We start from the raw sequence: 27,959 nt of genomic DNA, 5'->3' as shown, positions 1-27,959 counted from the left end.
TGTTTCTTTTACTTTTTATTCATAGCTGTATGTAGAAGTGTCTAGTTGTATCCGCTGCTTTAATGTCCTTTGTGTTCTTTGATGTTTCCCTCTTACACACGTGAGAGGGATGTGTACTATGGCTATGAGTTGTTTTTTTCCCTTGGCCTCAGTCTGGACCCCCTCTCCAGGGCTCAGGCTTATACCGATTTTTTTTATTTTAATCTTCTACTTTTTCTCTTCCATCCCATCCACTTGTTTACCTGTATCTCAACTTTTTTGTAAGGGGCGCTGGAAAATGTGAACATGGTGTCTGAGGGGTTAGTGCGTCTGACTCACAATACGAAGGTCTTGAGTAGTCAGGGTTCAATCCCAGGCTCGGGATCTGTGTGAAGTTTGCATGTCCTCCCCGTGAATGCGTGGGTTCACTCCAGGTACTCCAGCTTCCTCCCACTTCCAAAGACATGCACCTGGGGATAGGTTGATTGGAAACACTAAATTGACCCTAGTGTGTGAATGTGAGTGTTCTGTCTGTGTTGGCGACTTGTCCAGGGTCTACCCCGCCTTCTGCCCAATTGTAGCTGAGATAGGCACCAGCGCCCCCCGCGACCCCAAAAGGGAATAAGCAGTAGAAAATGGATGGATGCTAAAACATTATGCACATGTAACGGTAAAAGCAAGTGTGCAGCTAAATTGTGCTAATTGCACTGATAGGTCACAAACTGAGGAAAATAAAGTAATGTTTTTAGACCGGAGGTCGGCAAGCCGCATGAGACTTTAGCGCCGCTCTAGTGGCTCTCTGGAGCCTTTTCAAAAATATATGAAAAGTGGGAAAACATGTTTTAATATGGTTTCTGTAAGAGGACAACCATGACACAAACCTTGTTATAAAGCACACTGTTTACATTAAACATGCTTCACTGATTCGAGTATTGGGTGAGCGCCATTTTGTCCTAATTTTGGCGGTCCTTGAACTCACCGTGATTGGTTTTCATGTATAACAGGGGCCTGGAACCTTTTTGGCTGAGAGCCATGAAAGCCAAATATTTCAAAATGTATTTCTGTGAGAGCCATATATTTTTTTTTAACACTGAATACAAATAAATGCGTGCATTTTTAAGACCAACAGAGTATAATAAGTCCCTTATTCTTGTTAACAAAATTGTTATTCTAAAGTTAACCAATAATAAATATAATACTTCTTACCATTAATGCAACATCTTGAACAGGTGCGATAGAAAACGGATGGTTGGATTAAAATGGATGAGAATGTTTTAGAATTTGAACGTTATTTTTAACACTGATTACAAGCGTAATTCATTACTTATGTTAAGCAATGTCAGCTAAGATTTATCTGAGAGCCAGATGCAGTCATCAAGAGCCACATCTGGCTCTAGAGCCATAGGTTCCCTACCCCTGATGTATAACTTTTTCCAACTTTCTAAGACTTGTATTATGCCACTTTAATGCACAAATGTAAGTTTTGTTGATGTTGACTTATGTGGAGTGCTAATCAGACATATTTGGTCACGGCATGACTGCCAGTTAATTCGATGCGAACGTGCTATTTAGGCTGGCTGTATGTACATATTGCATCATTAGGCCTCATTTGTAGCTATATTTGAGCTCATTTAATTTTCTGTAAGTCCTCATAATTCAATGTATATCTCATGACACACTAATATGGCTTTACATTTTTTGTGGCTCGAGACAGATTTGCTTTTGTATTTTTGGTCCAATTTGGCTTTTTCAAAATTTTGGGTTGCCGACCCCATCTAGACATTGTATTGGTATCAGTCTGATACAAATACCCATCTGGGTATCACAACACCCAGTTTGAAGAGCTTAAGACTGTAGTCTACAGTCTGTGAATGTTTTAACAAACATAACTTTGCTCACTTTTTCACCCCGTCCGCAGTCAATCCTAAATACTTAGTCCAGGGATCCCCAAACTACAGCCTGCGGGAAGTCTCAAAAAAACAACTTAATATTTTCCAATCTATCCTTTCTAATCCATTTTCTACCGCTTGTTACTGTCTCCTAGTTGCTATGGTAAATCATATTTTCTAAAAATGGATTTTCCCATATCACCCGGCCCCCGGCCAAATTTTTTGGGGACACCTGACTTGGTCCCAACAAATGTACTCCACATCAAGAAACTGGACATGAATTTGATTCAAGCCTGATCAGGTGAAAAGAGTGCAGACAAAAACAAGTTAATGCTGAAACACCTTTATTGTGCCCAATCTGAACATACTCCACAACTTTAAGCAGACCACAATGAGGTAGACTTTCAAAACTCTAAAAAGCAGCTGGCTTACGGGACAATAAGCTCAGCATGATCAACCCAATGAAAACAAAAAAACAAAAACATTCTTTGGCACACAGCTTATGCAATCACGTCCAAATGGAACAGGAAGGCAAAGAAGGTTCAGTAAGTTGGGATGTTTTACTGGGTCTACTCAGGGTCTGGTGGACTACTCAATCAGCCAAGCGGAACAGGAACCAAGCAGCTGACGTGTGCGTGTTCCCCGGCCAATGCACAAATGTGATTAAAACCAATGCCACCTCTCTCCACTAGTGCAAATTAAAAAAGTGCAAAAAAAAAAAGCAATACAACAAAGATCCATCAGTAGAAAGCTAATGGATCAGTGAAGCAGTATCCAGCACTGTTGAAACCTTTAATAGAAACTGCAACAAAGCAACCTAGCTTGCAACTTTGTGCCTGTCAAGTTTGAAATCTGGCAAGGCAATTAAAAAAAAGTCAGGAAAAATGCGGGGAAAATAAAAAAAATATTTTATCCTAAACATCCACCAGGTAGAATTCAAATCCAAGTTTAAATTGTTCATGTTATGACTTAAAACCGCTGCGTGTACAAATGAGTAAAAAACTGCGTAAAAGTCTGAAATGCGACTGGTTAAATGAAGCCCAACCTTCAACTCCCAAAGAAAGAAACGCCAGTTGGCTCGCACTGGAAAAAAAAAAAAAAGGGCCAACCGGGGGAAGGAGAAAAAGTAAAAAGTTAAAGGCACTGTATGGCGTCTGCCAATGAACGGCATGAGACTTGTGTGATCGCTCTTCACTATGCAACACAAAAGACAAAAAAAAAAAAAAAAAAAAAAAAAAGGCATTTTCATCCGCTTCCTAACCTTTGAGCTGAGCTTCATGTGCATCTTTGCTGGCGAGGTCAGAGAAAATGCTGTAAAGTGAACGCGCCCTCGTCTCTCACGACAAGGTGACGGTGCATAGTGCCAACTGTGAACAGCAGAAATGAGCAAGTGCAAAAAAGTGAACATTTCCTACAGTGATACATCCCAGTGCCTGGTGGAGTGCCCCGCCCCTCACGCCGAGGGGCGGCCGGCACGTGCGCTCCTTGGTCGCTCGGCAGCCTCGCCCGAGGGGGACTTTCTCTCGCCCGTCTGGGGCACCTAGCTGGAATCTCGGTTCTTCTGGTTGCGCATGAGAGGGCGGTGGTTGCTGAGGATGTCCATGGAGTGCTGCCAGTGCCAGCAGGAGCGGCAGTAATACTTGAAGCAGGCCTGCACACACGTTATACATAACATTAACTGTACCATTGTTTTCATGGTGAGTTATAATTACACTACATACAATAGTTTCATCCAAAAAAGTCAGTAGTACAGAAAAAAACAACTTTACCCTATGTCATCTTGTTTCCAGGGATTTATTTAGAGTTTGTAAACTTAACCAATCAAAATGATTGAGTAATGATCTTATACCAATTCTTATGGTATTGACACTAATTTACGGATTGATCCACCCTTTTACGTGGATTCCAGCAGTTCTATTATCTTCTAACTCTTAATTTCCTGGCAACAACTGCTTACTTTGTCCTATAACTTACACTTTACTAAGCATGTATTTCAAGTTAGCTTAGCAATTAGCATGTCCACCTCTGTGTAACATGTTTAGCCTTGTCCTCCAGTGATAATGCTATTTAAGATTGTAATAAATGCACTTCATTTGCAGTAATGGAGGTGATTAGTTTAGGGGAGCAGCTCCATGCTTGTCTGCCGAGGAACTAAAAATAAATAGTCAGCCAGAGGGGATCGGCAATAATCAGCAATGGCTGGTGTGATGGGCCATTGCCGATCCTCTGACAAATCGTTGGACACTGATCAATCGGTACATCACTAATCAAAATGTCTAAGTCTTTGTGACAAAGCTGTAGCAAACTTTAGTGCTGGTGCAGATTTAGTTGAGTTTAACTGAGCAGTCTAACCCACCTACTAATAGTTTTCTTTTGAATCCAAAATGTTAAGAGCACGTCTATTTAGCGAGGGTAGTAACTTTCACAGTTGAATTGATACGGTACAAAGTCCCAGTGCTACTCACAGTACCCATTTAACAGTCATATAACTTATTTCCAATTACAGTTCACACTTAAGTCTCATTTGCAAGTATTAGTCAAGACATTTTTTGCAGTGCGAGTCAGGACATAAAATAGTGTATTTATTGCCAGTCTTTATTAAGCTTAATATAGTCTTGTAATGTTTATACTGCAAGTATAACTTATTACTCTGAATGGGTACCAAAACCAAGCTTCATAAAACGAACATTTACACTTAAACATTAATTGCTAATCAGCAGCATGTCTACAGAAAATCTGATTTAAATTAGCATAGAGTTAATGTATTGTGTAAATTACAGCCTTTTCTATCATGTTGGGATGGAAAATGCTATCAAGTCTGAAGTGTTTGAACAAGCAGAGTCTCCAACAGAAAGACATAACAGGTAACAAAGATAGGAAAATATGGCAGATTTATTTGGCATTTTTTGTAGTACCGACAATTTGGTCGGTTCCTATAGGAGTACGGAACTGTCATTTTAATTATCCATTATCAAAGCACAAACTGTTCAAGCGGAAAGAAGAGTGGTAGAAGGCACTCACCTGGTCTCTGCAGAAGAAAGGCCCAGGTTGGCGGAGGCAAACTTGACACATGGAGTCTTCCAAGTAAGGATCAATCTGGACCTGAAGGGAGAAACAAATAGTGTTTTGTGTTTGTCAAATTTCTTGTGTTAAACATACTTTGTCAAAGAGGATTCTGATGAACCTTTCACAAAAGCAAAAAAAAAAAAAAAAAAAAAAAAAAAAAGTACCTTTTTCGTAAACTTTGGTGTTTTGATCTCCACAAAGGCTGCGCACACAGCCTTCAGATAACTGCGCTGATTGTTAAAAGTCACACGTCCAGAGCCTGTACAACAACATATGCTTCATGTGTTGGACTGAACATACATTCTTGTACTTTACATCACACAGAGCAGGGTTTGATCAGGGCGCTGGGCCACGGCAAAATAAGCCACAGCACCGTAAAAATGAGGGTCTTTTACGTGGGGCAAAAAATGAAACTAATAAATTGTACAAATGTAAATCTGTAGCTTATTGAATGATGCACCGAAAATTCGGCTACTGAAACAACTCTACACAAGATGTAAGTGAAACGCACGCGATTGGAGCTGAGACGGGTCAGCGATGTGGACGTACTAACTACAAAAGGTGAGGTGTGCAATTATTAAGAAAATAAATTGTGATATGACTGATATGCCGACTGCTTGGTTCAAGATCCCATAAGTAAGTGGTCAAATATGTACTTTAGCGTTTAGATTTCATCTACTAAATGTCTGAAAGTTCTCATTCATTCAGGGCATTGTCATCTCAGGATAGTCTATCGCAACTGGACTGCTTGGACAAGACAAACCAAGCAGTCCAGTTGACTTAATATGTGCATTAAAAGTAGAATACTTTTGTACATAATCCGCTACTTAAAGTATGCCACAGCTGACAACTTTCTCTTTCATCATTGAACCGTTAGTGCATTAAAGGGAATATTTTGGGATTTTTGGAGAAGAACACTTTAGGATTTTGAAGATATAAAAATACTTGCAAGATGCGGCTAACGGCACCATAGTAGCCTTCAAACAACTTCAAAAGCTTCCATGAGCGTTTTACACAATGCAAGTACAGTATAATTATATATACTTACATAATGTATATATGTATAAATAACTACAATATTTACTGTATTTGTAATTTTACACATTGCCATAACTTCTTTCCTCAATGCTATAAATGTGTTCTACTTTTGGAAACGTGTGTTCTAAATCATAGATTTGTTAGACGAAGATTACTATTTTTGGACAAATGAGGACTCACAACCTTATTTTTTTAACTTCAATATAAAGTATGAACTAGAAGCTTGGAGAAAGATGGTGAAACGCTGGAGCAGACAGAAGCAGAGTGTAAGTACTGGCGTGACTTGACGTGAATGCGGAACTTTGAATCAAGCTATGCAGAAAAATTGTGTGCTTACCCAAAGTAAACAAAATAAATAAATAAATAAATAAAAAAATGTCAATCAAGTCCATCCATCCATTTTCTACCGCTTATTCCCTTTTGGGGTCGCGGGGGGCGCTGGCGCCCATCTCAGCTACAATCGGGCGGAAGGCAGGGTACACCCCGGACAAGTCGCCACCTCATCGCAGGGCCAACACAGATAGACAGACAACATTCACACTCACATTCACACACTAGGGCCAATTTAGTGTTGCCAATCAACCTATCCCCAGGTGCATGTCTTTGGAGGTGGGAGGAAGCCGGAGTACCCGGAGGGAACCCACGCATTCACGGGGAGAACATGCAAACTCCACACAAAGATCCCGAGCCTGGATTTGAACCCAGGACTGCAGGAACTTCGTATTGTGAGGCAGACGCACTAACCCCTCTGCCACCGTCAATCAAGTGAGTCACGATAATATTGATCATGATCACATCAATTATTACAACTACAGTACATACACTGTCGAGCAAACTGTCATGATACTGCAATACAGTATGATTGTTCATGTTTTTCCAGTCTGCACAGATTGGTGTCTTATTGAATCGCGTTGTGCATTGCAAACTCCAAAGCCATTCAGCTGCTGACCGAAGCTAGCTTACGTCTAATGCTATGTGTTAGAGCAAAAGTCGCAACAGCTTTAACAGGTTCTGCAACAAAGTATTGTTGGAGGTTTTTGAATACATTTTTAAAGTGACTTCAAGACAGAAGGGATTGCCCCCAATTAGCTGCATTGTGAACCACCTAAAACGAGACTACAAATTAAATGCAAAAAACCCCAAACGTCATGTTTTTATACGGGTCGTGAAGAGATTTAAAAAAAAAAAAAAAGTGTAGTTCCCCTTTAAATAGTGTTTAAATTTAGCGCCTATAGTCCCCCATGGAAGTCAGAGTGCGTTACACTGCAGCGAAACAATCATTGCTCGGCTTTGTCCCGCCCATTGTCAAGCAACTCTGGAAGTAAGTGTTGGCCTGCCCTTGCGCAAAGACTACCCCACTTCCTGTCAACCTGTTTTATGGCAGTTATGTTCTTGCACGCTGCTACCATGGTTATATTTTTAAGCAATCTTTAAACAAAATAAAACATTACATATAAAAATATTTAATAGTATTTTTCCAAAAATGTTAAGATAGTTTAGAAACCCAAAAGATCTGCTTAGCTAAATGACAAAATCTTTACTACTTGACATCAAATGCATACATTTACAATACTGCTAATTGTAAAGTCTACTTTGTAATCATGCAGAGATTTAAGTGCCTCATCTAAAAATAAAGGAAAATAAAAATTGATTTGTGACAGTGATTGAAATTGTTGCGATACTGATTTTTATTTATTATTATTATTTTTTTTTAAATCAACTTTTTGCACATGCATGGACCGATTGTGTAGTGACACGGCATTCCGCATGATTATCTGAGGCTGAATCCCTTGTGGATTGATTGCAAAATTTTAAAATCTTGTAATATAAACCACGGCCAAAGCATTTTCTAATTTTACTCCGTAGTTTAGAGTTATGGATGTATAATTATAATCCTTTGTAAAATCTAGCATCTTTGTATTGTTTTATCGGTTATAAGAGACTGTACTGGTGTTTAAAGAGTAAATGAAAATTAGATTCTCTTACAAATGACCAACAGCTGCTTCTGGTATACAGTCTTTGTACAAAAAGCAACAATTGAAAAAGAACAAAATGATATACATTTGTTTTTAAAAACACTTGTACAAGATTGTTTCAGCCTTTTTTTCTTTTTTCAATACGTGCACCATTTTTGATGTCATATGGACACCACCACAAGTCTACTGGTAGGCTGGGGGAAACCCTGCACAGTTTTTTCATGAAAGGTTACAGAAGGTTGAGGAAAAAAAGTTGTGAATTGTAAGACATGCCATCAGACTTAAAAAGATGTAGGCTCTTATGCCATTTAACTTTGATGTCTTTAACTACCTCAATTTCATTTCACCAGGAGGCAAAAAACCCCCAAAACCTAGTTCACTTAAACAAAAATACATTTGCAATTAAGTTGCAAGTCACTATAGGAAGAAAGAGATCAATATCTTAAGGACTTTAAATGTACTTCTCATTTCCTATTATGTTGAAGCCATCAAAAAAGATAGTAACTTAGTTTCTGGGTCAACAGTGCCATGGCAATAAAGTCATTGTTTACTTTTATGAGGAAAGTAAAACATCCCACATTGGGGAACCTTTGACCAGAGTGATGTTAAGACAACCAACAATGTTAAAAAAAGCTATTTAAGGTCATAATACACTTTTTGTGCTCAAACTGAATATATAAAATTATACTTCATGAAAATGAATTCACTTCAGTCAGCCTTCAAACAAATTGGCTGCGATAAAAAAGGGATTACTATAGATTTAAAAAGCATTACAAGTGGATTATGTTTAACCTATTAAGTTGTATTGCTCAATCTAGAATTAATGTTGAAACTACAACAATAATTTTAGCTGCTACTTCTGCCAACAAAGCGATAAAAACACTACGGTAGTCATGTGACGTCTAGAGCTATTCCAACACCATGGCCAACAGGGAAGAAAAAGTTCTTACCTATGGGATATTTGTGTTTGTCTGTGTCAATGCCTGCATACATGACTCCTCCAAACAGATCGTTCATAATGCTGGCAAGTGCTTCAGCATTAAGCATGCCATGCAGGGCACCCACAAAAACCGTTTTGCTGGGGTCCAAACGCTGGGCGGGACAGCGCACATAGTTGCTGTCAGAAATCACCCAGGGAATAACCTGCACCTGAAAATACAGGAGAACAGTTCTTAAAGGACATTTCAGCCAGGTTTAGTCAAGCCAAAATAAAAAAAAAACATTTCTAATAAGATGCCAGGCATGTTTTTACAAAGCTGAGTAGTTTGAATGACTTTGTCCAACTAGAGTGAGCGGTCAAATGATCACAAATCAGTGTCTGAAAAATGACAAATTTTCCCTGAATTTTAAGATTAATGGACCACATTTTATCAACTACTGAACAGCTCAAAATTATATTATTCAAACAGGCCTATTACACAGCATTGTGCAATTTGTGTCTTAGTGATAATTCCTCTAGCCTAGATTTTTTAATGCAGTAAAACTAGTTGTGTAAATTCTTAAATTGAACTTTTAATTACTTTAGGGGAAAAATAAGGATAGTGACGAATTAGGTTGCACTGTGTGCATTAGCTTTACATCTGTCCTTTTGCTTTCATACTTCAGGTTTCCGGCGGTGGGCGGCATCTGCACTGTCATAGCAGTGGAGTCGTACGATTCCACAAACATCTGTTCTAGCCATGCTACTTTTGAGATTTTCTTTTAACGCCTTACTTTCCAATTTGTCTTGTTCTTTTGCCATCTAAATTTGGGTAGTATATTGTTCATGACATCAATTTTATTGGCATACTATCCGGGCCAGCTAGTTCCATGTTGCTTGTTCATCATGGCACTTATTTCTAGTTCTATTTTTCTTTTGCATTGTAGTTGAGTTTTTGTGTGAACTTGAAAATCGTTAGGCCTTTTGATAAAAACAGTCACTTTTACTTCCTCAGTCATAACAGTAGTGCTTAACATGATGCGCATAGTTTTAGCCTATCATTCAATTATTTTCAAAGACAAGACTGATTGATTTTTATTTTAATACATTAAATGTAAAAAGTCTGCTTACATTGGAGCCAATAGGAGCTCTACTATTCCTCCCATAAAATCTGATGACCATTCAAATATCGCCAACAATACGCCATTTACATTTTGTGACTTGATTAAGTATTGGCAATATAAGCACCAAAAGACACTATAGCGGCAACAAAATCACTTCAGTGTCTCCCTATGCAAGTTTAATTTTGATCATTAATCATACATCTCACACGGACATGAGATTTCAGAGTTGGTAATCCAATAAGTTGGGACACTGAAAGCCAATTTACGACCAGGAACTGGCACAGACAAAGTGCATGTTCCCCCACCACATTTCTTCGCGAGGATTATGAGACATTCACCTAAATGGGAATATGAACATACCAACAGTTGGCATTCTAATGACAGCAGATATTTTTCTACAGTTTTTCCAGAAGTTTTCTACAGTGTCACACATTGTTGATGGTCACCTGAAGTGAAGCAAGTGATGTTTTTATTAGGTTTGTTGGCTCTCAAAGTCCACAGTGAGTAATCAGTAATGAAGAAAAAAAGCAAACGAGGTTTTTTTTAATTAATTCGCCACATACTTCAAATGATAAAAATACGTAAATATTAAGTGGTATAAATGTGCCTGTTACTACACTACATATATACTTACATAATGTATGAAACCATGGTGTTTGGATGTTTTAGGGGCTCTATAGTAAGCAGACTCTTGAGCCAATTTAATAGGATTTAATCATTAAAAAAACAATTCATGATTGTGAACAAAAGGCAAAATTCCACAAAGGACAGTTACCCTTTAATATTATTGAATTGTTTGATAAAATATCTATAAGTTCATTACTTATCAAAAAGAATGTTGGTTAAAACTTGTATGTCAAATTCTTTAGACAAAAAAAAAATATTACCTAATAAAAGAAGTTGTGCCTTGGCAGAGGTCTCCAAAAAACCCCTATCACAAATAACACTGCATTTTTTTCTGCCATTACGGTTAAGTTATTCTAAAATATATTTGCCTTGTGACATCATCCAGCCCCCCTATCCATCTTGTCAAAATCTAAATGCAGTAAACTTTTGTGTATTTTAACATTGTATTTGGAATAAAAAAAATTAAATCTCCAAGGTAAATAAAACTTAGCAAGAATCTGCACTTGAATAAAATATAAAGCCAAAAGCAATAAAATATCTTGAGGCGATTGGGTGGCTTCAAATATACGCAACCATAATAAATAAACTGGCTAAGTATTGACAAAGTTGCACTTCAATATTGAATATTAGAGTTGTATATTATGTATAGGTTGTATGTTAATTTAAGACCTTAAACAGAAGTGCACAATAAACACTACAGTTTAAACGTATATTAAATGCAAAAAAAATATTTAATTTGGCGGATTTGAGTGAGCAACAGACATGACAAAAAAAAAAAAAAGTACTTTCATAAACGGTATTAAATGACACCATGTTTTGGTCATTAATTTAACTATAATTTCTGTGAGCACAGCATTTTGCACAGTTTTGTTTAAATACTAAGTGAGCGCTAACTGGAGTGGTTGTGTTTCAAAAGGGCACGCAGGTTTGTTGTATTTACGCACACTTGGCAAACTGGCTTGGGTTGATACGCATCTTTCAAAGGTTTAAACTGAAATATACCCACAATTATGTGGTGAATTTGGTTTTGTGATCATTTTGTCCATGTTAGCTGCTACATGCTAACTAGTTGCATTGTGCGATCCTAGCAGGCCAGCCACCCTACACGATGAATCAAGGACTTTAATTAGGACAAGATAATTCACCCTCCTTTTCATTCCGCTGTTACAAACATGTGAATACTCTAAAAGTATGCTGGAAAACTTACCGACTTTATTTTTCCGTCGATTGCCTAAATGTTTCAATATTCATAACGTGCCCCCTTCCACCTTGTCCAAATCTCTCTGAACCTTTCCCATTTGTTTGTGCCGCAAATTTTTTCTCTTTATGAGACTGGTAATGAATAACGGATTGATAAACTAAAACAAAAACTAAAGCAGCACAAATGTAGCAAACAAATTAGACAAGTTTGATGAACTTTGGACAAGGCGGGGGTGGTTAAATACCTGTATTTAAAAACTAAGACAATTTTTCAGCACTAATATTTTATGATTAACATGCCAATAACAAAAACTAATAGTTAAACTCTAGACAAACTTTGCAGCATAAACAAATAGGACACCTTTTGGGGGGATATTGACAAGGTTGGCTGGATGACGTCACTAGTCAAAATTTTAGAATAACTTGGAACAAAAAAAAAATGGAAAACTTAATGAAAGTTTTATTCTAATACTTGTAATATGAGGGAGGCCAACTTTACAGGTCTTAAAAGAGTCCTCTTGGTTTTAAAGTATTGCCATTGTAGTATCTATCATTGAAACAGAAATATTTTACTATCCTGTAATCTTTCAACATTTACAAGTTGTAATAAGTGTCAAGTTTTTACTCACATCCTTGCAGCGCATTCTGCGACTAGACATTTTGAAGTAGTATTCCCTGTTATCCTCTGGGTGAAACGGGTCCTGGGAGCAAGCATGAAGCAAGCCACGAACAGACTTCTCATTTTCAAAAACCAGGTAAACGTAGCCTACGAGGACAAGAGAACACCTTAAGTTGGTTCATACAGTCAGTATTTGGATATGAGTTCAAAACACTTTACAATGACGACGGCAATGCAAGGTTGCAACACAATTTCTGCAAAAATGTACATTTCATTAAAAGAGAAATGTGAGGCACATTCAGTATTTTAGTGGAACAAATCCATGTCTGAATAATTTACATCGTGCTTATACCCTTATCCGTGCATACACCATAATCCATTGCTATACATTATCTCTAATTAGAATGTTACACTGAAACAGGAAGTGAATACATTATAAACCAAGCAAAGTCAACTTGTAAAAACAGTTTGCAATTATCAGCAATAGGAAAAGTAAAAAAAAAGCAGGTCGTAATAATGAAGCCGCTTCCTCCTTTGACATGTTTTACTGTATAAATCAGGACTATTCGACTACATAACGAAGTTTCAAGAGCCCAATGGCCGGATATTGAAATGTGGATGTTTCGGATTATATTGGTTATACTCCTTTAAAAATGTTTACCTAAATACAAAGAAAACATCGGCTTTCACACTGCTCTGTCTATAAATTAATTCTGCCTTCGCTACTCGTCTCCAGCTAGTTAACAGCATGAAGAAACAGAAGCTCTAGGAGTTTTGGTGATGTTCCTTCGCAAGTTAAGTGCCACTGATAGTCACACACACTAGGTGTGTGAAATTACCCTCTGCATTTGACCCATCCCCTTGTTCCACCCCCTGGGAGGTGAGGGGAGCAGTGAGCATCAGCGTTGGCCACGCTTAGGAATCATTTTAGTGATTTAACCCCCAATTAATGGGTTTGAACTCACGACCTACCAATCTCAGGGCAGGCACTAACCAAAAGGCCACTGAGCAGATTTTTTTCTTTATACTTTTAGGTTTATAAGACTGAAAATATAAACTTGCAAAAGTATAACATTTATGTACTTTTCATAAATAGGTTCAGCGTTAAAGGCCTACTGAAACACTACTACCGACCACGCAGTCTGATGGTTTATATATTAATGATGAAATATTAACATTGCAACACATGCCAATACGGCCGGTTTAGTTTACTAAATTACAGTTGTAAATTTCCCGCAGAGTTACCTGTTGAAAACGTCGCGGAATGCTGACGCGTGTTTGTGACGTTATTGGTTGGAGGGGACATATTAGCCAGCACCACTTGTGGCTAAAAGTAGTCTCTTTTCATCGTGCAATTACACAGTATTTTGGACATCTGTGTTGCTGAATCTTTTGCAATTTGTTCATTTAATAATGGAGAAGTCAAAGTAGAAAGATGGAGGTGGGAAGCTTTAAGCTTTAGCCACACTGTTTCCTTGTTTAAAATTCCTGGAGGTGAAGCTTTACTATGATTCAGAGCGGTCAAGCGAACATGGTTCTTGACCACTTGTCAACCGGCAGGTTTCGGTGAGAAAATTGTGGTAAAAAAAATCGCCTCTTACCGGAGATCAGCGAAGCTTGCGCCGTCCATGCAGCTGCCGTGACTTCCCTCAGAGACTGGCGTCAACACACACCTCCGACTATCAGGTACTATTTAACTCACTAACACATGCAACACAATAGAAAGATAAGGGATTTCCCAGAATTATCCTAGTAAATGTGTCTAAAAACATCTGAAGCGCTTCTAATGCAATCGCCCTTTTTTTTTTTAACTATTTTTTTCCCCCTAGTCCTTCACAATCAATATCCTCATCCACAAATCTTTCATCCTCGCTCAAATTAATGGGGAAATTGTCGCTTTCTCGGTCCGAATAGCTCTTGATGCTGGAGGCTCACATTTTAAACAATGTGAGGAGCCCTCACACCGGTGACGTCATGGTCTGCTACTTCCGGTAAAGGCAGGGCTTTATTATTAGCGACCCAAAGTTGCGAACTTTATCGTCGATGTTCTCTACTAAATTCTTTCAGCAAAAATATGGCAATATCGCGATATGACGGACTGGACCTGCTATCCCCGTTTAAATAAGAAAATATCTGTTCAGTAGGCCTTTAATACATTCATACAATAAACTAGCATGATCGCCTTCGACTGGGCAAATTTAATGCTACATGTATTAACAAGCTTTGATAGCCAGTTACTCAGAAGAATAACGCAACCACGAATACAAAAATACATTAAAGTCAGAAATTAAAAAAAAATTAATATCTTTATGCAAAATATCTGTATACAAGTATTTGACCAAGTTTCGTGATGAAGCTTACAGGTGTGGATTTCTACCGTTGTTGCTGGTCTAACTGTCCGCCGCTCAAAAGGTCCTACGGGGAACAATGACTCAAGCAACACTTGCTAGGGGAAGAAGATTAATATTTTGTTGTCTAGTCGTCAAGTCTGATTTTTACCATTTCCCAGGGTTGAATGAGTTAGTCATCGACCACCCCCTAGTTTTAATGGTTTCATCAAGCCCATTTAGGTTATGTTGGCAGGCCAAATTAAAAGGTTTGGCGGGCCGGTTGAATAGGCCTGGTATAAATGAAACAATGAAGTTCCTCATTGTAACTTAAGCATGTCTAAAATAAACCACACAGCACATATAACCTGTTGATGTAATATTTCAGCAACTATGGATATCAGCTACAACACCAGTGAACAACAAACCATGAGTTACCAGCTTCCACCAACATGTAAGGATGTTTAAGATTTGTCTTTTGCGCAACTTATGGTCACACTAAACTCACCAGCATGCCAGTGTGTCCACCATAGTGCCACCATGAAACCATGTAGGTAAAAAAAATAAAATAAAAGCCTACCAGCTCGTCATTACCTTTGGCCACATTACCTTTGGGAGGACAGCGAGGGTGTTTCCCATCCTTACCAGGCCACTCCACAGTCAGAGGACCGTAGCCGCTGAATGTGTTTATGAGCCCAGCTGCAACAGGGATAACAATGAGGAAAGCAAGTTATTGTTTGCAAAACAAGTCACTCATAGGACAATGTGCTGTCAAATTTTACACCACATAATCCTACCAATAAGTTTAATACCCGCATGACAATTAGTAGTACAGAAAGTAGTTGAACAGTTTGTGTAAGACACTGAAAATAACTAGTTGGTTCTTAGATATACAGAGTTGTTCATCTTCATTAGTATTAACTGAAATTGTCATTTTTTTATTGTCAAGTTTCACAAATTCCTCAGTAAACTTACCAAGATGTCACCATGGAGTTGAGTCTGTTTAACTGATTTGAGAACAAGCTTCCGGAGCTAGGGAGTCCATGACAATGACTTGTCTAACTGCTGTTTTAGATGCTTAGTTTGGAAACAAAAATGCAAATAAAATTTACAGAATCTTACTGTGTAAAAAAAACGTATATCACAACATATATATCTGAATCCCCCAGCATTAGCCCGGTGTGGCAAAATTATGGAAAATGTTTTTCAAAAATTTGGTGGGTGCGTGCTAGGGGTGTAACGGTACGTGTATTGAAGCGTTTCGGTACGGGGGTTTCTGTTCGGTACGAGGGTGTGTCGAACGAGTTTGTAAACTAAAGTTTTAACAAGCTGCTCTGATTTCTGCTTCTGTCTGAGCAGTGAACACCTGGCATTGTCCTGCCCACACAACCATCTGATTGGTTACATACAAAGCCAATCAGCAGTGCGTATTCAGAGCGATTTAACAGCCAATCAGCAGTGCGTATTCCGAACGCATGTTGTAAATGCTTAGTTGTCGAAGCAGATATGTGCGTTTAGCAGCGGACATCGTACCCTCCCCAAATTATAAAAAACACTTTCCAGTCACAACTATTACAAACATCACTATGAGCCCGTTGACATTCTAGAAACTTAAACTGCAGCTCAGCTTGCTCACAGTTAAGGCTTGAGGTGATGTGAAGGCTAATTATCTTTTAGCGTTACGTTAGCTCATTTTGCTGTGTGTGCATACGTGCGTGTGCTAGGGGCAGCAAAGCCCTGTCTGTCATTTCACATGAACTCCATAGATCTCAGGAATGAGTAGTCTCTCCTATTGCACTATTTTTCAGCTATAGTTACTTTAATCAGTAATGTAGCAGCCTAGTTTTGAATGGCAGGGTGCCTGCAATCACATTGACAAAAATATAAAATTTACATAATAAAAGTCAACTACAGGCTTCCCAAATGCTGTAATAAATTACGCATGAGGAGTTGCCTTCAAAATGTTTAATGTTGCACTTTTTATATGTAGAAGAAAGGTTTTGTCATTTTATTTAATCAAAGCAACAACTTGAGGCAGTTTAATGTGGATTAACGTGGGCAGAATTATAGTGTTCCCAATGTTAAGGATAAAGCCATTGTTTATAAATTTGGTAAATAACCCAAAAATTTATATTTGGTTGTTTTCTTACTGTACCGAAAATGAACCGAACCGTGACCTCTAAACCGAGGTAAGTACCGAACCGAAAATTCTGTGTACCGTTACACCCCTAGTGCGTGCTATAGTATCCAAAAATATGGTACTCTTTTTTTTTTTTTTTCTTCTTCTTCAAAGCCGCCATCAAGAGGACGGTACAAAACATCCTATGCTCAGGCACATCCGTTTCATTATTCCTACACCAAGGTCATTAAAGTGGGCCTGCGTGGACAAGACGCCTAAAAAATAAAAAATTTGACAAATTTTAACATTATACGTTGTAAAATAGGTTCTCTTAAACTACTAATGACTGGATAAGATAGCCAGTGGGGGTTTCATGTTTGAAAAACGTAAGAAATTTGCAAAAAAACTATTTAAATCACAGGGTTGGAATAATTACATTAATCACAACCCATTTTAATCAATATAACGGTATTAACTCGAGACGAGAATATATGAACCCAAAACGTTTTATACCTTTATCATGTTAAACTTTCAAAATATCAAATTTCTCCGCATCAAGTCATTTCGTGTTAATGTGGAATTCTACTTGTAAGGGTTTTGGTTATTAAAAAAAAAAAACCTCGAAAAACTACATTCTGCCAAATGTGCAGGATACTTTATTGGTCGATAGTAGTCATGTCTTTTTGTAATAAATTTTCCATCAAACGAGTCAATGTGCTGTTTAGTCTTCCATGTTGACTTGTTTAGCTCTGCACATTTGTGATGGTGACCCTACACTAAATGAGTTACTAGAGATGTTTCAGGGATTTTGATTCACTGCGTTGCAATTTGGCTGATCACAATTTTTTTTTTCTTTAAATCAATCTACAATAAAGCTATTTTGACACTTAGTAAATATAGATTTACCAAACAATGATTAAACTGAGTGGTAATTTGACACCGTCCTGTGTTTCTCCCCTTGTAAAGTTGCTCGAAATGTGATTTTTGTTCCTGTAAATGAATTATTCTTTCATTTAAGGTTTGCCCTAACCTGACCAGATCCAGTAGATGTGTGAAATGAGCATGAAAATTTACTGGAGTAGAGTTTAGCCTTTTTTAAGTTGGATCAGGCTAAATTACAACAAAGCTGGACAATTACTTATGGAGCAGTGTTAAATGTTTCATATTGTGTGGCAATTTGACAAGCTCTTCACAATGTGACTGCTCATGTGAATAATGACAAAGGTCAAAATGCATTACAAACTGGGGTAGAAAATAAAAACTTTGACCGGATATTAGTTTTAATACCAAGCTAAAAAGGTTAGATTGCTCCAAGTGACTTTCAAAAAGTCACTTGATAACAGGGTAACAATCTAGTTATCTGAAAAGGCCAATTATTTCAGGGACAATTAATCCTGGTGGTGAAAGAAACAATCACCTTCAGTGATGTCCCAGGGTACACCACCAAGAAAAACCTTGCAGGAGAAGAGTGGATCCTTGTTGTTTCTTGGGGGCAGCTGACCACTCCAGGTGAAAGTAGCTTCATTCACAGCTGAATAAAAGAAATCCAAGAATAAAGTTAGCGAAGTTCATCCTCAGTCAGCAAAGGAGAGCTCGAGACTATGCCATCTGACTATTTTTGAGCAGTCCGTCAATCACAGCACATATAACTATTTAAACTCACACCTGTGGACAATTTAGAGTCTCCAAGACACCAAACATAGTATGCTGACTTCCCTATATTGTGGTTAATAAATTGAAAAGACAAAAACAAACATACCTGCAGCTTGTCTGTGAAGGCGTGCCTCCCTTTCAATACTAAAAGAATCGTCAGATTGGTCAAGCATGTCTGCGCCAGGCCAGGAAGAGCCAGTGCGCCAGCGGCGGGAAAGTGCAGAAGTTGGACTGGCGCTGGATGGTGGGGTCAGGGGAGAGCTGTCCTGGGAGTCCAAGCGGGATCCCAGTCGCAGAAAATCCTTCTGCATGTTTGATCCAAGGTAAGGCAGAGGAGGCGAAATCCGCAAAGTGGACTAAAGTACCAAAAAAAAAAAACTGATTCACAAGCTCATTGCATTGTATTCTAGGATGTGTAAATCAGATTGAATTGTAGCATAGCCTTGTAGCCTTGTTCATTACAAAGCTTGACTGTGGAAATACAAGTTTCTCTCACTTTTCTTAGTTGGTATGTGCGGTTGTACCTACCAGCATGTCACAGAGGTGGTCGGAACCAGAGCTGAAGCCACTCGTCTCAGAGTCTTCGGGGCTGCTGGAGCGTGAGTCCAGAAAGGAGCTTGAGTCCAGGCGGTTAGCTATACGAGCCATGCCAGGGAACTTCTCCAGGAAGTCAGCAGTCATACCCATGGACTCTGTAGGCATGTAGGCTGGCGGCTTTCCAAGAAGACTACTGAAGGGACTGTTCAGGATGCCCAGCACTGGAAAGAAATGCACCATAAACCGACGAAGTAATAGGAACATTTAACACTTGTCAGGATGTCATACTTGAAAACGTCAAAGCTAAAGATTTGAAACTTGACAGCATTAAAAAAAAAAAAAAAAAAAAAAAAAAAGTGTTCAATGTGCCATTTAGAGCGTTACAGACCGCTATCAGTCAGCAATGCATTTACAGTAAATTCCGTTCCACTACCTTATCATGTAAGGGAAGCAGTTACTAAGCAGTCCTGCATTTATCCGTTATACAATTAAAAGCACTTTATCGCATTCGACTCAATATATGACCACAGACCCGCGTAAACTAGACATTACTACATATAACAACCAACTAGCCAACTGCACTGTTGTGCATGAGGCCTTGCAGGGAAAGTGGGAGGCAGAGATATTCAACTACAGGCCGCATTCAAATGCTCTGCCCCACTTTGTCGGCCCAGTTTAGCCAGCTCTAGAGTTATCCTGGGTGGGTTTAGATGAGCAGCAATGCCTTTTCAGCACTACAAGTGGGTCGACCAAATGGGTCATTGTCAAATAATTTAGAAAAACTAAAAAAAAAAACTATTTAATGTTGCGCTGCCTGGATCAAACCAATCAAATGTGAGCAACTAGGTGGTAAAACTGGCAATATTTGCAAGCAATAAGTAAGTCAATTATGTTGTAAAGACAGAATGGCAAACATTGCATTTTGGTGGATTATTTGCCTCGCTAGACTGCGAGCTGAAGCAAAAACTGCCAAATCATCCTGTGGTGGTGCTACAGCACTAACATACAGTGGCCTGACAGCCTCATTCGTGCTGAATTGTTGACTCGTGAAAGAAAAAAAAAAAAAGTACAAGACCTGACAGCAAACAACAAACAGTGTTATGTTTTGATAACTTATTCCAAACAGTAAACAAATATGCCATTTACTTGAGGGAGAGGTCGTCTGAACATGGGGAAAGGAGAGGGACTCAGTCTCCTGGCTGCTCCAGGGTCTGTCCCAGCCAGACAAACGAAGAGACTGCAGGCCCAGGCCCAGGTCTGTCATGCTCGGCTGGAGTCTGGGTGACTGCATTTCCTGGGAGCCGGACATTCTGCCACGGTTGGCAAAGAGCATCCTCCTGCTGCCCACTGCAGCCAGGTCTGACTCTTGACAGTGCACAATCCAGTCCAGGACAAGAGAAAAGGAGAATGTATTAGTCTAACAAGGAATTCACTCAAAGCTACAATACAGACATTTGTTTTGAACCCTACCCTGGACGAAGGGGTAGCTAACCTGCTGCCTCTGCGCCCATTGAATGTGCCATGCATCTCCGTCTGCATGGCTGACCCACCTAGCAGCATGTGACATGACTGCTGATGCACTCACAAAATCCTGATATTGACATCAGCTTCCCCCACCTCTGCTTCCTTGCCGACAACTAAAAACCCTGCCAGAGCTATCGGCTAGTTGGTACCAGCAGGCAGAAGAGGACTGTCAATGTTGCTGCTTACTCTGTCTAGCCTGTTTCCTGAGCCAGCGAGGGAGGGGGAGGCAGCTACAGCGGCATCACACCAGTATCAATGACTCAGCAGGCTTAAATATTAAATATGTGGGATGCAACAAAACCATAGCAAAAAACTTACTGCTTTTATACTGTTCAGCACATTGATTTCCACCCCCTCCTGTACATACATGCACCATAGAGTAACAGAGGAGACCCATTCAGGCTTTGAGGAAGCAGCTGACTGATCAGATGTTAAAGGACAAACTAATGTGCACCAGCTACACCCTTATCTCTTGGACTGGAAAGCTTCCAAAAACAGCTACAGCCCTGATTCAGCAACTGCCGAGCTGGGGCTCCCAATTCAGTCACTTTATAAAAAAATCAATTAATAAAAAAAAGAAGTCATTTGGTGCCATCAGCAATAACATTCCAAGACAAAAATTGTGCTGATTGAAGAAAACTGCACATCTCCCAAATTGGGTCCCTCCATAAAAAAACATTGTACTGCAATGCTACAAACTGGTGATGCAGGGTGAATCAGCTGCTGGCACTCATGGCAGGTATTGACATGAATATTTTAATAATTGGCAACTGCAACATTAATGTGATCTTTATTAAAAAAAACAATTTAAGATTACTACAGTACAACACCGGTTGTACAGCTTCATGTGTAAATCTTAAGCCGAAATGTACATGCTGCAAATGTCATGAGCATGTTTGTGATGCGAACCTACAGACTTTAGTAACTTAAGGTGGCTAAGGTTTGGATTTATAATGGCACATCTGATGCGCTCTAATGACACTGACACGGCACGGTGGTTGGGAATCACTGCCTTTTCCCTTCCAGTCTGGTACGGACCAAAATCTAAAAAAAGTATTCGGTCATGTTCGTATGGTCTGATTTGAATTCAAACTTATGTTTGTCAAAGGCCTTGTATGCATAATGTTGCGCCATGATTGGATTGTACATTAGCTTCCGCACAACGCAACTTATTCTAGATTATGTAGGACTTTCTATGGCAAATTGTTCAAAAACAAAGAAACAATGAGTTTACTTTTTTGGAATAAAGTATGTTTAATAATTGTATTTAACTCATTTGGATTTTCATTTAGTGACTTATGGTTTTGATGCAGTGGCGTTTACATTTGCTTCACTTTGTGATGTGGATCAAGACCCAGCTCTCATGCGTTTTCGGTACCGCTATTTGGTCCTGCACTGTGTTCACACTTAATTTGAAATTCAGACTTGTTTGCTTAGAATAGCTCCTTATTATACAGGGGTGGACCAAACCAATGACTCTTTTGGATATTAAATAATTGGGCAAAAATATGTGCTTATGAATTTTTAACGGTGTTCCAAATAGAATTAAGTATAGTTTATTTCAAAAAAGGGGAACTGCACTTTTTTCTGGAATTTAGCCAATAATTCAGTCATGAGAAATGACATTTATTTTTTTTAAATGCCTTCCAACTTGTAAACGTAAAGTTTGCTTACAGCTGAACCAGTGGGAGGTCCCCTATTTCACCTGTAAAAAAAAAAACAACCATTCAAAAACCGCCAACTTCATTTACATTTTGTGATTTGAATATTAACCAAGTATTAGTGACATTATAAACACTAACAGAAACTATAGTTGCGCTGTGATCACAAGCCTGTGTATAATTTCGTCACGATAGACTGGTTTGATTGATACTTTTATTAGTAGATTGCACAGTACAGTACATATTCCGTACAATTGACCACTAAATGGTAACACCCGAATAAGTTTTTCAACTTGTTTAAGTCTGGGTCCACGTTAATCAATTCATGGTGAGGTGTTTCCTCAGGAAGTTTATGATAGATATTGGAGAGAAGTCTGAGGATGTAGTCTGACAAGTTGGTACACTTTGACAGCCACTTAAATGGCAAGAATGACACAAAAAGACGAGTCATTCATCTAAAATGTGCATATGACATTCGAGCAGTCTCCATCCCAGTGACAGCCGACAGTGTACAGTAAGTGATGTTTTTATGTTTGTTGGCTATCATGAAGTCTGCAGTGAGTAATCAGTGATGAGCAAAAGCAAACGCTGTGATAGGTATGGGAAATTAATGCATTGCGTATGCTTAATGATAAAAATAAGTAAATTGTAAATTTGCCTGTTACTACATTACATATATACACTCACATCATTTATACAAAACCTTGATGGCATTTTTTTTTTAATAAGGGCTTTATAGGCGGAATGGAGCAACTCCCATAGGCTCCATTGTAAGCAGACTATTGAACGTATTCAATATTTATAACGCAAAAATAAAAGCATCCATCTTCAAGTCTTACATGATTGTAAACGATAAAACAGTGCAGTTCCCCTTTAATGGAACAAAACACAAACCTACCCTTTTTGTTCGATGCTTTGTGCACCAAATCCACAAAGCCAGACAGTTTCACTATAAGTCTTCATAATAAAATATGGTAAAATAGGGGTCTGGTCGGATAATTTGTTAAGCAGCATGTAAGGGAAGCATTTATTGAGTTGCTTTTAGTAATGACAGAATTCAACCTCAATGTATTTCAAAGAAAATATTTGAAATAAACAATTTTGGTACATACTAAATTGTTTCCATAACATGTAAATAAATTGAAAATTATATAATACCTGCTGTTTTCCGCAACACAAATCACTGTATCCACGTGTTAATATCGGCGTCTAGATTTTATTCATTTCAATTACATGAACTACTAATCATATTTTTTAATCGAATTGATGAACAGTTGCAGCTTTAGCATGAATACAGTTTTCTATATCAGTGTTTTTCAACCACTGTGCCGCGGCACACTGTGCCGTGGGAGATTAATGTAATTTAACCTATTTGGGGTATAATTATTTTTTGCAAACAATTATAGTCTGCAAATCAAGTGCTGTCATTGAATGTCGGTGCTGTCTAGGTTCGGCAGCGTAACTGTTATACTCCATATCAGTAGGTGGCAGCCAGTAGCCTATTGCTTTGAAGATGTTCGGAACACCTCCTGTGAGACAGGGTTTGTTGTAACTAATACTTAAAGAATAAACAAAAAGGTGAGTGTCCATACGAAAAGGCATTGAAGCTTAGGGAAAGCTATGCAGAATGAACTAAAACCGAACTGGCTACAAAGTAAACAAAAACAGAATGCTGGACGACAGGAGGAGAAAAGACTGCATCCATAAAGTACATCCGAACATGACATTACCATCAACAATGTCCCCACAGAGGATAGTGAAGTGAATTATATTAATATAGCGCTTTTTCCTCTAGTGAATTAAAGCACTTTACATAGTGAAACCCAATATCTAAATGACATTTAAACCAGTATGGGTGGCACTGGAAGCAGGTGGGTCAAGTGTCTTGCCCAAGGACACAACAGCAGTGACTAGGATGGCGAAAGTGGGGATCGGACCTGCAACCCTCAAGTTGCTGGTCCACTCTACCAACCGAGCTATACCGGATAGCAACAACTTAACTAGTCTTAATTGCTAAAACAAAGTACATGTGGGATATATCGCTCTAAAGGACATGGAACTGCTGCAGAAAAAGCCACCAAAATAAGACTGCAAGACAAGAACTAAAATACTATACAGGAAAACGGCAAAAAACTCAAAATAAGTCACGGCATGATGTGACAGGTCGGGACAGTATACCTACTTTGAGACAAGAGCTGTAGTAATGCATGGTTGGTTACGGTTTAAATGTCATACCAAACAATTGCGACAACTTTTTACTGCTGCCAAGTTTCATTTTTTAATGATTTCTGCTGGTGGTGCGCCTCCAAATTTTTTCAATTAAAAAAATGTGCCTTGGCTCAAAAAAGGTTGAAATACACTGATCTATATAGGGTCTCTTTTCATTCATGCATATGGATTATCCAACTATACTGTTACAAATAAAATGGATTTCAAAAACAATTTATGAGATGATCGGATTTGTGTTGTCCAGCTGGTTAAATATGTTCTGCCTTTAATTAGCCACTACTTTTTATAGCATTAGATAGTACTTTATTGATTCCTTAATCAGATTAGTGTTGTCCTGCTGGTTAAATATGTTCTGACTTATTTAGCCACTACTTTTAATAGCATTAGATGGATAGTACTTTATTGATTCCATTTTGTTGATATCATGTATCTCAGGTAATTCACACACCACCCTGAGGCAAAAGATAACTGATGCCCAAATAGGAGGTATTAAAGGCCTAATGAAATGAGATTTTCTTATTTAAACTGTGATAGCAGGTCCATTCTATGTGTCATACTTGATCATTTCGCGATTTTGACATATTTTTGCTGAAAGAATCTGGTAGATAACATTAACAATAAAGTTTGCAACTTTTGGTCGCTAATAAAAAAGCCTTGCCTGCACCGGAAGTAGCAGACATGTGCGCGTGATGTCACAGGTTGTGGAGCTCAGCACATCCGCACATTGTTTACAATCATGGCCACCAGCAGCGAGAGCGATTCGGACCGAGAAAGCGACGATTTCCCCATTAATTTGAGTGAGGATGAAAGATTTGTGTATGAGGAAAGTAAGAGTGAAGGACTAGTTAAAAAAAAAAAAAAAGACTGCAGAGCGATTCAGATAGACAGATTTACTAGGATAATTCTGGAAAATCCCTTATCTGCCTATTGTGTTACTAGTGTTTTAGCGTTTTGGTGAAAGTCGCAGGGGTGTGGTGACTGCCAGTGTCTGAGGGAAGCCACGTTTCACAAGACTAAGCGAAGGCAGCCATTGAGGCCAGGCTGAAATTATTATTTTTTTCCCTCCTCCACGGTGGAAGCATCCCACGTTCGGGAACGGCCAGTCGGAAGAGGGAAGAGTCCGCAGCTGCCTCTTTGACAGGTGCACGAGGAACGTTGCAAACTATCCACTCATGTCTACAGTAAGAGCAGAATTATTACCACCATTTTCTCACCGAAACCTGCCGGTTGACATGTGGTAGGGAACCATGTTCGCTTGACCGCTCTATTCCATACATAGTAAAGCTTCACCTAGGGCTGGGCGATATATAGCGCGGGTTTGTCTCTGTGCGATACAGAAAATGACTATCGTAATATTCGAGTATACGTTCTCACGCAGTTGCTTTTAGTTGCGGGCATACACTTCAGGCTCTTCCCACTCTTTCCTTCTCACAGACAAGGCGCACACTCTTACATACGTCACGTCATACGTCACATACGTATACGCCCTTGCAGAGCAGAGAGGTAGACTGGGCTACGTTAGCTGCTAAAGTAGCCGTATGAGTGGTACGAGAGAAACAAGGTGCGGATCTGGTAACAAATGAAGGAAGACTTAATTCCAAATAAAAACAGCAGGGTTTCCATCGTCTGGCAGTGGTTCGGCTTTTAAGTGGGAATATGTCTAACAGACAACCGTAATTTGTCCAGTGTGGGGCAAGCCGTTGCTATAAAAAGTAGCATTACTGCTAATATGTAGCATCATTTGAAAAGTCACTCGCTAGAGAATGAGAATTTCATAACCTTAGTAACATACCTCATAGTGAAGGACGAATACTATTTTATTTCCTATTATGCAGCTCATTTTTATTTGACACTTAAAACATCTCTGAAAATCTTGCACTTTGTTTTGGAAATGACCTGAATGTTTGTGAAATTGCTTAATAACTTTAAAGGCCTACTGAAACCCACTATTGCCAACCACGCAGTCTGATAGTTTATATATCAATGATGAAATATTAACATTGCAACACATGCCAATACGGCCTTTTTAGTTGACTAAATTGCAATTTTCAATTTCCCGCGAAGTGTCCTGTTGAAAACGTCACGGTATGATAACGTAGCGTTTGACGTCACCGGTTGTAGCGGACATTTGTTTCCAGCCCGATCCAAGCTATAAGTAGTCTGCTTTAATTGCATAATTACACAGTATTCAGGACTTCTGTGTTGCTGAATCTTTTGCAAATTGTTCAATTAAAATGGAGAAGTCAAAGTAGAAAGATGGAGGTGGGAAGCGGTGTATTGCGGCTGCCTTAAGAAACAAAACAGCCGGTGTTTCCTTGTTTAAAATTCACGAAAGTGAAGCTTTTCTATGGAACAGACCGGTCAAGTGACAGGCCAACAGGCTACTTATCTGGTCCTTACAGGCTACCTGGTGCCCGCGGGCACCATGTTGGTGACCCCTGCACTACACCATATCTTGATATTAAAAAAAGGCCATATCGCCCAGCCCTAAATTCCATTATGTTGAATATATCCTGTATCTCAGTTACTTCACACACCACACTGAGGTAAAAGATAACAACTCATGCCCAAATAGGAGGTATTAAAGAGGAACAAAAACCTTTTTTGTTTTAAGTTTTATATAATTGACTATCAATTTAGTGTTGTAATAACTTTGTTGGCTTTATAGACACTGTTTATGTGAGTAAAATAGAGTGCTTATGTAATAATTCATGGAACAAGGCTAAGCTTATAGCCTCCCTGGCGAGAAAATGGCCACCTTTGCCCACACAATGTTAGTCCTGGGCCCTCTATTGAACATAGTATTGTAGCGTCTGTACCACACAGCAGGTCCGCCTTGCTCTTGGTGCTATTGGGTGTGGTACACACACCGCTCAGGTCCAGGGAGTTGCCCAACATGGTGTTCATCCTGCGGAAGATGTCGGCGTTGACGCAGGTCGACAAGGCCGTGGACTCCGCGTCGGGGCTGCGAGGCTCGTTTCTCTGCGCCCACACAATTCTGTCATTAACACCAATGGCGACGACAAACACGCAAGGCGCCGTGACACGACGCCCGTGTTTCAATTAGAACGGACACTTTGGTTATCACTCACCAAGGAAAAAGCCATGCTGCGGGGATAGAGCGAGGCCAAAGGAGCGCTAAGAACGACTGAGGGCCACAAAAAGTCATACTTATCAAGACCTGCTAATTAGTGTCAATGTGGTGAACGTGCGCTCAGCTAATCACTTAACTGACCCTCGAGGGCCCCCGTTTCCTTATGTGTTCATCTTCAAAGTTCCCGCCGCGCCGATAAAGTCACTTTTTAACCAATTAATCAACACATCGACTTGTTCTTGGTACTAATCATGATAAAGAGTCACTCAAAGCTCATAAATATATTAATACCAATAAAAATGTGGACTTCAGAAGTGTGGGGTCCACAATTGGTTTGCTTAAAGAGGGCGTGGTTTCTTTTGGGCGTGGTTTGAAGGA

At 39.1% G+C, this 27,959-nt stretch overlaps 1 protein-coding gene across 2 annotated transcripts; it reads right to left on the bottom strand.

The window, feature by feature from the left end:
* Positions 1-2,195: 2,195 nt before the first annotated feature.
* On the bottom strand, positions 2,196-27,722 carry LOC133542969 (cytoplasmic polyadenylation element-binding protein 1-like). 2 transcript variants are annotated; one of them, XM_061887277.1, is made up of 12 exons: positions 27,580-27,722; positions 27,307-27,469; positions 20,220-20,438; positions 19,065-19,294; positions 18,643-18,892; positions 18,301-18,414; positions 15,359-15,463; positions 12,448-12,584; positions 8,899-9,097; positions 5,099-5,193; positions 4,890-4,970; positions 2,196-3,519 (listed from the first exon to the last, which is right to left on the bottom strand). In XM_061887277.1, exons 1-12 carry the CDS (start codon positions 27,592-27,594, stop codon positions 3,409-3,411), a joined length of 1,719 nt encoding a protein of 572 aa, XP_061743261.1. In that variant the 5' UTR covers positions 27,595-27,722; the 3' UTR covers positions 2,196-3,408. The 2 variants fall into 2 exon arrangements, with proteins under 2 accessions (XP_061743261.1, XP_061743262.1); XM_061887278.1 differs by having other exon boundaries at positions 15,374-15,463.
* Positions 27,723-27,959: the final 237 nt, after the last annotated feature.

Source organism: Nerophis ophidion, linkage group LG25, assembly GCF_033978795.1.
Source record: "Nerophis ophidion isolate RoL-2023_Sa linkage group LG25, RoL_Noph_v1.0, whole genome shotgun sequence".
NCBI classification, from domain to species: Eukaryota; Metazoa; Chordata; class Actinopteri; order Syngnathiformes; family Syngnathidae; genus Nerophis; species Nerophis ophidion.
The sequence above is the reverse complement of the archived record's forward strand: the minus strand, read 5'-3'. Positions and strand labels throughout refer to the sequence as shown.